At 45.1% G+C, this 12,112-nt stretch overlaps 1 protein-coding gene across 1 annotated transcript in view; it reads right to left on the minus strand.

Moving 5' to 3' along the window:
- CAPN6 (calpain 6) overlaps positions 1 to 12,112 on the minus strand; it is a 79,009-nt gene that overhangs the window by 11,855 nt on the left and 55,042 nt on the right. The window contains exons 3-9 of the mRNA XM_083159377.1: positions 10,501 to 10,632; positions 9,992 to 10,200; positions 7,891 to 8,083; positions 6,911 to 7,104; positions 2,021 to 2,098; positions 1,175 to 1,370; positions 375 to 494 (exon numbers count right to left, since the gene is read on the minus strand). Of these exons, the coding sequence (XP_083015503.1) occupies positions 375 to 494; positions 1,175 to 1,370; positions 2,021 to 2,098; positions 6,911 to 7,104; positions 7,891 to 8,083; positions 9,992 to 10,200; positions 10,501 to 10,632 (1,122 nt within the window). The remainder of the gene's footprint in view (positions 1 to 374; positions 495 to 1,174; positions 1,371 to 2,020; positions 2,099 to 6,910; positions 7,105 to 7,890; positions 8,084 to 9,991; positions 10,201 to 10,500; positions 10,633 to 12,112) is intronic.

A 12,112-nucleotide genomic window follows, 5' to 3' on the forward strand; every position in this document is an offset into this window, starting at 1 on the left:
AATGCAGAATTCCCTCATGAACGGATTTCCCTGAAGTCTCAGTGCAAGTACCTCAAGGAACTAATGCAAAGGAGCTACTGTATGCTTGGGTTTTATCTTGCAGAAATGCTTGTTAAGTTCAGGAGGCAAACCGTACAATATGAGTTATTTTGCAGGTACTGTAAAACTCATTTTTTAGATTTTAAAATCTAAAATTTAATATATTTGCCTTTTCTTGCCCTGAACAACCGAGAAGCCTTAAGAAGAGAATGTGTTGTTTGGTGGTATTAACCCGTTTTAAAAGGACCAGAAAAGACTAACTGTACCATTAATGTATAATTAGATTGGACTCATGACAACCTTTGACATTAGGAGTGACACTTGTACGTTTATACCTTCAGAATCTCAAAGCCTATAATAACACGGTCTCCTTTCCTAGACTTGTTAATATACTGGTCTTGCTGCTGTAGAGAAACCAGCACTTCATCTTCCTCTTTCTTTATTTCAAACATATACTGAAAGAAAAAACATGTAATTATTGGCAAAGTTCTTTAGACAAAATTAAGTATGGTGGACTATGCCTATATGGTAGGAGGGACAATCAGATTTTTCCCTTTCCAGAACAGAATGGCTGCAGACCTTTGTTTTGAAAAGATTCTTCGAGATTTATTTAAGACTAAATGCCACTGAATGTGTCATTGTTGAAATTCTTCTGAGGTCTGGCTTGGTCTCTTAGGCTTGGCAAATTATAGTGTAAGCAACCATAGGGTTATTCAGAGGTCCGATTGTGCAACTGATGCTCTGTATGTGTGACCGATGCTGTGTTTTAAGGAAGCAAGTGGTTGATCTGGAAAGCTGGTGGTTGGTGCTCTTAAAAAACATAGCTCCTGCGGCATTGCCATTTCTCAGATCAGCTGCCACTGATGACACTGCACCGACCAGTGGCGGCTATTACCCTTTTTGAGGAGGGGGGAAGCTGCTACGGATCCGGTATGCAATCCCGACGGTCAAAATCCCGCATGGGTCAAGATCCCAGCATTTGAAATCACGACAAGGGAGGGGGGGGGGGGCTGCAGCCCTGCAGCCCATAGGTAAAAACTGCCACTGGCACCGACTCACTTTGCATCGAGTATCCAACAAATATTTTTTAATAAACAGGCCTCAGTCATACACAGTCATTTCATATATCAGTCACCTGCAGATTCTGGAAGAAAGTACTTTTATAATTGAAGCATCCTCCAGAGCGGTCTAACAATGCTTCCTCACTCTTTGACCACTTCCCACGAGCCTCCCCTTTCTCCCATGTTTTGTGTTGGCTGAGAATTGATGTGTTTATTATCCGGCACACGTCAACATTGGTGATATTCTTACACCAATCCTCAAACGTCATCCTGTAGCAGAAATACCAACAATGATAAAGATATCAGGTAACATCACACGTAACACTACAGCCATGGAGGAGAAGTAACAAGTGTGGACACCAAAGCAACCTATATACAATAGAAAACATTATTCTGATTACTGCTTATTTACTGAAACCTATAGAATATGAATATGAAAAGGCAGGAGGAGGAAGACTATGGTATTTCTTCCTGACGGTTAGTTTATCACCTGGTATCCTTAAGCTGGGTACACACTAGACGATATGCTGACTGACTGTGCAGATTGGAGCTGCATATTAGGTACATATCATGTACCTTCCCCCCGGACTCAGTATAGGGAAGAGTATATGCACTTTCCGCATGCCAGGTCCTGTTGGAAGCGATGTCAGGTTGGGTACACATCATCTAATATGTACCCAGCATTACAATGCCATCACCAAGCTAGTCAGCTGATATTTACCCAGAATTCCTGAAGTGCAGAAAATCGTTTACTACCGAGTGTGTGCATACACTTCATGAAAAAGCCATGCAACATATTAATGGTCATTGTAAAAGCTTACTTTAAAATATAATCTTAATGAAATATCACACACCCAGCTTAAATCCAATGCAGCATTTTGAAGCTTTCAGAATATGGCTGGCATGCATCACTTCCTCACCAGAACTCGCCATCATTTTGCAGTACCAGACCGAGCTGTCTTTTCTCAGATTCGCTAACTTTTTTCCATTCTTCAGATCTTAAATAAAAAAAAATCTATAAATATGTCAAATAAATCCTGCCGGACTTACTACTATTACTGTAAGACATAAAATCACCATGAGAATGGTGCAAGAAGCTGAATATTATCCCTATTAATATGAAAGGGAACATTTCATTTTTGGACTGTGCTGCAGCCGCACCATAGCAGCCGCCACTGATTGTATCCACACAGCCAGGGGCTTATGAGAAGTGGAGGAGGTGATGCCAATGCCATGTAGGCATGTAGAACTCACACATTATAACCACCAATGTCTCCAAAATTATATACAAAAATACCATAATTGTGTATAATAGGAATGCAATACTAATAATTATGATTTATGACAACCATGTGGCAGCTGGTATCTCTCGGGTGATCATCATGCTGGTATGATTATGGGCCTATTTGTATGTGGAGGCCTGGAGCTGCAACTTTATCCAATCCATTGGGGTGCCGGATGACCTCCCAAGTGTTGGGATTACGACGGTCAGTAGACCGATGTCAGAATCCCAACTGTTAAAAGCCAGTCGGGATCCCAACTTACTGGAGCTATTCTTCCTTGTGGGGTCCACGGCCCCACAGAGGTAGAATACAACCTGCGGCGAGTGCAGCAAGCCCACGGAGCCCACCAACGTTGAGAGTGCATTGAGCCCGCAAGAAGCTTCTTTGCACTCACCCCTAGGGCCGGCGCCACCACTAGGCAAATCTAGGCATTTGCCTAGGGCGCCGGCCACTGGAGGGCAGCATTTTGCCCCCCGTGCCGCGGGGGTACCTGTCCTGCGGCGCTGTGTATTTAAAGCTGGCGGCGGCAGCGGGGGGGTCCCTGCAGTCAATAAGAAATAACGAGCGCTATCCTCCGGGCTATGCGGAAGCGCTTCTGTTGTGAAAACACTGTCCGCACGCTGATTAGCTGAGATTCAGCCAATCAGCGTGCGCCGTGCGGCCAGTGTTTTCACAACAGAAGCGCTTCCGCATAGCCCGGCAGATAACGCTCGTTGACTGCAGGGACCCCTCTCTGCCACCGCTGCCAGCTTTAAATACACAGCGCCGCAGGACAGGTACCCCCCCCTCCCCCGGCACCGGGGCGCCCCCACCCCGACTCGCCTGGGGCGCTCCGGTGCCTTGCACCGGCCCTGCTCACCCCACTGTCGAGGTTTTGGCAGTCGAGAGTCCGACATCGGTCTAATGACTGTCGGATTTCAGACTGTCTGACCCCCATATCAGACCCGCCCCATTGCTAATCTGGCCCTGCACAGAGCATGTCGGTGCCTTCTCTAGAGGCAGCACAACGATGATACAGGTTTTGGGAGCCAATTCATAGCTGATTTAGGGGGAAATTTACTAATATGAATTCGTAAAAAATAGGTGTATTCGTAGGCAGAAATACACCTATTTTTTACACATTTGTATTTTCGGGATTTACTATCCCGAAATTATAGCAATTCGTATTCCTAAAGATGGCACATTCGTATTTGTATTTACAAATACGAATGTCTACACCATCGATAGGATACGACAGGAATCACCATTCAAAAGAATGGTGGTTCCTGATTTACTAAGCAGCCGTATTGAAAATACAGCTGCTAATTGGCATGAAACAGCCACGAAAATATGGCAGGAAAATACACCTTATTTTCCTGTCGTATTTGCTTTAAGCCTGCACGGATCAGTCACATCCATGCAGGCTTTACTGTAAAAAAAATAGAAAAATAAATAAATAAAATAACAGTGTGGGGTCCCCCCCACAGCTGTAACCAGCACCAGGCTGAAAGAATTGGGGCCGGTAATTAAAAATCAGGGAACCCGACAAATAGGGGTTCCCTGATGTTTAACAACCAGCTCCAGGTCCGGGGCTGGTTCCCAAAATATGGGGGACAAAATGAGTACGGGTCTCCCGTGCCTTGTCCTGCTCCATGTCGGCGGTGGGCTCCATGTCAACGGCGTCTGTGTCGGCGGCGTCCATCCAGTCTGAAGAAATCCATGGGGGACCTGTGGAAGGAAATCCTACTCACGCAGGTCCTCCATGGAAGCTCTGAAGTCTTGATCCGACGTAGTCCTGGACTTCTGACACCTTCTGTGACACTCCGGCAACTCCATCGGCTCCCCGCATCGGACTGTCCTCTGACAGAGATCCTTCATCCCCTGCACCTCTCATCAGAATGATTCTATTGGCCGCTAGGCGGCCAATCAGGAGCCGACTTTCTCAGCTCCTGATTGGCCACCTAGCGGCCAATAGAATCATTCTTATTATTTTTTTTTACACCATGCAGCCTGCACGGATCTGACTGATCCGTGCAGACTGCCTTCACTAATTTGTATTAGTGGCCGTATATACGGCCGTTAATACGAATTACTACGACATCGGAGGGTTACAAAGCAGTCGTATATGACTGCTTTGTAAATTCCCCTCCAGAACACTTGCCGGGTTTCATCCACTACTGTTATGTGATTATAGCATGTAAATTTATGTTTTTGTTTTAAAGTGTAACGGAGATGTTTTTATCTTGGATGTATTAATTTTTGTCTGTAAATTTTGTGATTTACAATGTTAGCATGTATTTCTCTGTAAACAGGTCTTTCCATGTTTTTATGACAGCCCTAGTAATAAGGCATTAGGAACCGGTATAAAAACCGCATAAGAACAGGTAGTCCTCACACCTTGAAAAAGGGCTCATTTTACCCCGAAACCCATTGGTGGAGGAAAGAGGGACACCTAAGAGGCTTGTGGACTGGTGCTTAGTGTCATCTTTAGCCAGTGTCGAAACCTTCCATCCGGATTGGGAGGTAACACAGACCACCACTCGCCCTAGGAGTCTCCTCTTATTTTTAAAGATTGTTTTATGGAATTTTTTAACATTGCTGGAATAAATTCGGATTTATACAAATATCTGGAGTGAACGAGTCACCTGTCTCCTGGGAGGAAAAGGAGCGGAGTGAAAGAAACCTTTTGGTGCACATAAGGAACTTGATTCTGGTGAGTGTCATTTTCAATGGTCACCTATTGATGTCACCTATCTGGTTACGGTCTACGTGTATGCAGATGTAGAGAAGACTAAAGGAACTGTTACGTGCACATAGGGCACTTGCCCCAGGTCAGTTCAGAGTATTTGTGGGAACGACCAGACGGAAGAGTTGAAAAATACTGAATAATACTGAAGAGTGCAAATAACAGTTCATTTGGGACTTATTATATCACCCAATTTCCCCTCCAGAACACGACTTTGCATATGGCTGAAACAGCCGTATGCAGTAGTAGGAAAAATACTAATACGAATTTCTAGGATTTTCATATTAGTAAATTTCCCCCTTAGTATCCAATTCATTGTGAGTAGTATTCAGAATTGCTCCGCTACGGAGACACCTGATTCGATGTATAGCTGGCACCACGATCCCTATCACCATTTATTTCCCACAGCATTGTTTAGACAGGTGCAAATGGCATTAAGGAGGTTATTCTGGTTGGTGCGTAAATTTCCGAATTCTTTCGGAGCGGACCGCACGCCACGCTGTGCGGACATTGTAAGAAGAAACGCCCACAGGTCCTCCGCATTCAGACGGACTCGCTCTCTAAGAAGAGGGTGTGTTTACGGACAACATCCAAACCGTGCGTGTGCGGTGGCCACACAAAGATTCTGCACGGTCTTACAGCGTCAGAACGGACGTGAAGCTGCACGTACGCACCGATGCGGTGTATTTCCGCAAAACTCACGACTATTCTCTGAACTCATAAATCTGTCACATGACACACTTATGCAATTAGGCTACCTCATTAAAAATTGTTTGTTTGTAATTGGAATCAATTAAATCCTAATAGATACTTAAACACATTAAACACATTACTACCACTTTACATTAACCCTTACATCATGTGAAGTGCTATTCATTCATTGTTACCCCTTTACCTCGGTTTTATGTATGCATATTATATGCAATGGTTCCAATTGAAGCAATGAAAAGAGTGTAATTAATGAGTAATGAGTAGAGGAGTGGATTGTATTGTGTTCAGCTGACAGTGGTTCAGGTGCGGCCATACTAATTGGGCGATCCGAATGCCTAGCACATGACCGAGTGGTGTCCGCAAAGTGAAACTTGCTTATGAAGACCGCATATTTCCTGGCTGTTGGTTCGTTTGCAGTCGGTGTTCTGTCCGAATGCACGCCTACCAGAATTAGTGCACTCCCTCGTGTACGCCCATGTTTACGCCCAGTTTAGCCCACTTTGAAACTACGCCCCTGTGTACTTCCGAATGACGCCCATATTACGCCCATATTTCCCGAGTGAATGCGGTGCACATTTCTGTACGGTATTAGTGAGAACGAGTACGGAGACCGTGCATGGCACATGCGCATAGCGTTGCCTACGCATGCGCAGACGGCTAAAAAACGCCATCCGAAAGAATTCGAAAATTTCCGCATCGACCAGAATAAGGCCCTAAGTCAGGGGTTCCCAATCTTTTTCTAATCACGGCACCCTAGAGTATCAGAATTTTTCCAAGGCACCCCTAGGCCCCCAAAGATATATATCAAATTAAGTAGATTGTGTTAATATGTGCTTCTTAGGTTCAGTTATGTGGTAAAGGGCAGGATTAGGTTCTGTTTGTATACATTTTATGATTGGCAGCCACCAGCACTGGTTTGGTCCAGAAATAATTGATCATAAATAATTTAAATTGGTTCTGGACTACCAACCCGTGGCACCCCTGCAAGTGTCCCGAGGCACCCCAGGGAGCCTAGGCGCACAGTTTGGGAACCACTGCCCTAAGTTATAGTTGCTCCTGACTCTGCATAAGGCCCATTATGTGTTACTTACTCATCACTCCACGCACCTCTCCATTCTCTGTTGCCCCATGGATTCCTCATTCTAACCATAAACAGTTTGGAGGTCTTTCCAAAGCAGAGGGTCTTCTCTCCCAGAGACACCTTCTTGATTTCTGTTATAGAATACGCATGTCCTTTAACAAGTCCCAGAGGAGTCACTTTTTCTGTATCTTCAAAGGAGGGAGCCTGAAGAGCAAAAGAATTCATTCTATACCTGAATATCATAAACAAAGGGGTGACACCACTTGGACACAACCCTAGTAGGAGGACCTGATGGATCTCCAGGTGACCATGCATATACAACCACATTTATATTCAGATACATAACATATATTTGCAGTACCTGGTAAAGACATCATAGGGAATAACCATCTGTTATTAGGTATTTCTGATCTCATTCCACCTATAGGCCTGATTCAGACCTAATCGTTGCTGTGCGAATTTGCAAAGGCTGCGATCAGAGAGCCACCTCTCAGAGGGAAATCCCACCTCGTGCAAGACAGTGAATGGATTGTGAATCGATCACTAGTCTGCAAATCAATTGGCAACTCACTCACCATCAAATGAATTTCCCTGTCTGTGAAAGTGTGCGTAACTCTGATCCTTCCACAACTCTGCCATAGAAACTGTCTGATCGAGGCCGGAACTGATGTCACACACCCTCCCTGAAATTGCCTGGGTATTCCTTTGCTTTTCCTGACAAAATGGCCGGTTACCACCCACAAACAGCAACTTCCTGTCAATTACACTGTGGGCAGATTGTGAAAAAAGAATTCACTGATATATGTATGGTATATTATCACATGTAAATATAATATTTAATCATTCATGTTATTCATGTCAGACATTACCCCATTACAGTTTACAATACAAAAATGTTGTGCAGAGATTGCAGTAGTGTATGGCCAGCTTTGTAATGCTATCATTTTTAGGTAGGCTATTGTGAAATAAACTTAGTTGCAGTAATATTACCTTGATATGACAGCAGATCAGCCCACCTCTTCTGTGAACTTTCAGGAGCTCCTCAAACAATTTTGTTTGTTCAGTTATATTAACTCTGCGGTTGTCATCTGTTAAATCAACACTTTCTGCAACTGCCCCAGTGAAATCCACAATGGCATCAGCTGCGCTGCCACCATCAAGGGCTTCGTATGATCCTGCCAACCTATGGAGAAGCATGTGTCACTGAACACACAGCACACATTCAGAGCAAATATACCAGCGTGAATTAAATCTGCCACGTGCCTTCAAGCGTTCTCTGAAACCTCACCTTTAGGTAACTTATAATATTTCCAAACCACCCATTACCCTCCTTAAGCTACTCTACTCATTATATCCTCTCTAAGCAGTTCATGTACTATTCAATGCTCAAAGAACCCTCTAATTCCAGGCCTAAATTGCTACCAACATTGTTATACAGTATCATACCTCCCAAATTTCTGAATATGCAAATCAGGATTGTTGGGAGGTAGGTTGTATCATGACTGTATCATAGAGGGCCTATTTCAGATGTGATTGTTCTAGCAATTACTGATCGCAATGGTGACTATGAGCTAATATGCGCAGAAGTTAACATGAGCATAAGGACTCCTCGTGGTTTTGCATTGTTTCCATCCGATGGTGTACAAAAGCTGATACATCGGGACCATTGAATCAAATAAAAAGTCATATCACAATTTCTGACTGCCTCTGAAGACGCGCAGGTTGAGTTTTTCTTATGGGATGCAGGCAGCTTTCCAGAAAATTTGCTTTCCCAGAAAATGTGGTCTGAATGCACAGAACGTTGGTGTATTTTCTACATTGCATTGCTGTTATTAATCTGGTGCAATATCATGTGTGACCTAACAGTGCAGTGCAGTAGTTTCCTTTACATCAGACGTAATGCCCATACACACTGGGCGATTTTGATCTGAGTGCAGAGCACTTTTGCCATTTGAACTGCTTTCATCTTAAAAACCACCCAGTGTATATGCCCCGGGGATAAGCGGTGAGCACTGATGCATGCTCCGCATCATCGCCAGCCGTCGTCTATTGGGCTGTTTTACCAGGTTGTTGCTATATAAAGTCCTCCACTCCCGTGAAAATCGCTGGGACAGCTGAACATTTACCAGGCAGTTATTTGGACCTTAAGGCACCCCCTTTTTCTATCAATTTCTTAGAGATATTGTTATATGAGGCATGGATTCAGGATATTGGGGGGGGGGAGAGGCCTGCTGAAGTCAAGGCGATTAATTGTGCATGCAGACCGGCTGTTAAATTCACTGAAATATTTGTAAAGTGGACAGAGAGCGAGATAGAGAGAGAGAGAGAGAGAGAGAGAGAGAGAGAGAGAGAGAGAGTTCAAGGTCCGGCACTCCCAAATAATGTAGACATTATCCCTGGTGCCCTTAGAAACAATGCAAGTAGTAGAACCACAGTGCAGCACACTGTTTTCAATAATAATAAATTAAGCCAATTGTGTCTGGTACTGTACATCATCAACAATTCATTACATTACGCACTGAAACGTTGATGCACATGATTGTATTGACTTTATTATTATTATTTTTATTATTATTACTATAAGCTGAGTGCCACTCTGTGGTTTTAATATATATTTCTCAAGGGGCCCAGACCATGCATTCACACCCCCTCCGGAGCCTGGCTGCTTTCCTAAGACTGGGCTCTTCCACAGCATTACCCTGGTGGGCCCTTTATGTCCCAGTCCAGTCTGACACAGTGAATGAGAGTTTTTGATAAGGATAAACGCTAGTCAGTGGAGCATCAGAAAAAGGAAGATGGACAGAGTCGATTTCATTTACTAGTAGTAATAGTCTTAGGCTAAGCCATTGCTGCACATAAATCTTAGAAGCTGATGAGTTTTATATTGAAGATGTGAATGAGATATTTTTATTCAAGCTGGAAAGCACTTCTAGCTATCACCAGAAATATGATTTGTTGTCTAGAAAATGTAACCCAAATGGTGACCTTTGGGATGTAAGACAGACCACCCTAGCAACGCTTATCTCTTTACTTAGCAGTTCTGCTGGAGCTATTCCCAGTTCCATATCTTTTACGTGGAAGTGGTTCTTACTTGGCATAAGCCTTCTCCAGCAGTGCACTCCAGAATTCATTCTTCACATTGGAATGGCAATATATCAAATTCCCATCTATGCTTGGCAAGCGGTCATCAATGACAACATCGACCCATTCCCCCAAACACCAGAACTGGAAATGGAATATTCCTGCATATCTGTGTGGTTCTTTTGGGTCCCACTCCTGCTTCTTCCACTGTGGAATGACCTACAATAAAAGAACAAGTTTCATGCAGAAGTAGGAACACTAGTTTAATGTTATCAATGTAAAACTATGCAAACAATTGGGGTTAATTGTAAATGCTTAGCTAGGTTAAGCCTTCGCAATAGAAGATAGTGAGCACACACTCTTTGGGATGTGGTCACATCTTTTAGCAAGCCTAGGCACCTAGACAGGTCCAGGCACAGGTACCAGCCCCTTATGCTTCTTGGTGCCCCAGGTTCCCACACTAAGTTTTACAAATACAAACTGTGTATCTGACATTAAAATATGTCTTCCCTTTAATACCTTATTCCAGAGTGTCTGTCTGAGAGCAAGACAGGAGCAGGCAGCCACAAACCAGCAATTTCCCAGCCTTCCTTGGTGCAAATCATGATGACTGACACCGTCCACAAGCAGGTGAGGGTCATCACAGAGTTCCTATAGTTAAAAAAGATACAAAAATGCATTATATTTGCTAGTAGAATTTTGTACGGCGCAGAATTGAGGTGCCATGTCATACTCCAACCAGTGGCGTAACTAACGCACCGCAGCCCCCGCGATGGCGGGGGGGAGCTGGTGCTATGAGGGCGCAGGGTGTCAGTCCAGTGGTTGCTTGGCCCGGAGCTGCAGGAGCCGGAGGCAACAAGCTGTACCCTGGGCGCTTGTTGCTGCTGGAGCTGGAGGGAGCAAAGACGCCGGAGACAGGATGATTGCAGAGCCGATCACCAGTGGCGGGCTGGGCAGGGGGCAGTGGCTGGCTGGGCAGGGTGCCTTCTGCCCTCCAGGCCAGTACAATTTTGCAGAAATAGGGACACTTTGTGTGCAGATCTGATAGCCGGGAAGGTTTCTCTGCTTCTTCCTGGCTGTCAGTTTCAGGCTGTTGCACACGCACACACACGCTGGCTGCTGGACAAGCAGCATGAGAAGGGGCCGCTACAAGGGGACTCTCCAGTCTCCAGGACACCACTGATCAGAGGCGTAACTAGATATTCGTAGGCCCCATAGCAAAAGTTTGTAAGGGCCCCCTGTTTAACAACTGATGGTGATAAATGTATGCAAAACATATTAGTTTGACAGCAAAGATGGGCCCCCTTCAGCTCTGGGCCCCATAGCAGCTGCACCCCCTGCACCTATGGTAGTTACGCCCCTGCCACTGATTATGAAGCAGGAACCTGCCATAAGACGATCTTATACAAAGTCCCCCCTTCACCAGCAGTTCAGCTACGGTAGTTAACCTTCCCACGTCCTGGAGTAGCTCAGTCCTCATGGTCCCTCCCTGCTGCTTCCGTGGGCACCGCACAGGATGGAAAAACTGAGATCAACCAGGGGGCACAACACCAAGGTATTTGCTGCAGTCTCACTCAACCTCTTTCTTTCACTCTCTCTCTCTCTCCTGTGGACTCTCTCCCTTTCTTACTTTCCCCTACAGTATCTCTCCCTTGCCATTCTTCACTCTCTCCTGTGGTCTCTTTCACTCTCTCCCTCCCCTGCAGTCTCTAACTCCTGTGGTCTCTTTCACTCTCTCCCTCTCCCCTGCAGTCACTCTCTCCTGTGGTCTCTTTCACTCTCTCCCTCTTCCCTGCAGTCTCTATCTCCTTTGGTCTATTTCACTCTCTCCCTCTCCCCTGCAGTCTCTATTTCTCTCCTGTGGTCTCTCTCACTCTCACACTCTCCCCTGCAGTCTCTATCCCTTTCCTTCTGTCACTTTCACTCTCTCCCTCTCCTCTGCAGTCTCTATCTCCTGTGGTCTCTCTCCTGCAGTTTCTCCCTCACTATCTCCCCTGCAGTCTCTCTCTTACTATCTCCCCCTCCAGTCTCTCGCTATCTCCCCACTGTCTCCAATGCAGTCTATTTTGCTATCTTCTCTGCAGACTATCTCTCCTTCTCACCTGCAGTCTGTCACTCCCCTGTGGTCTCC

The sequence above is a fragment of the Crinia signifera genome, chromosome 9, assembly GCF_055691185.1.
Source record: "Crinia signifera chromosome 9, ASM5569118v1, whole genome shotgun sequence".
NCBI classification, from domain to species: Eukaryota; Metazoa; Chordata; class Amphibia; order Anura; family Myobatrachidae; genus Crinia; species Crinia signifera.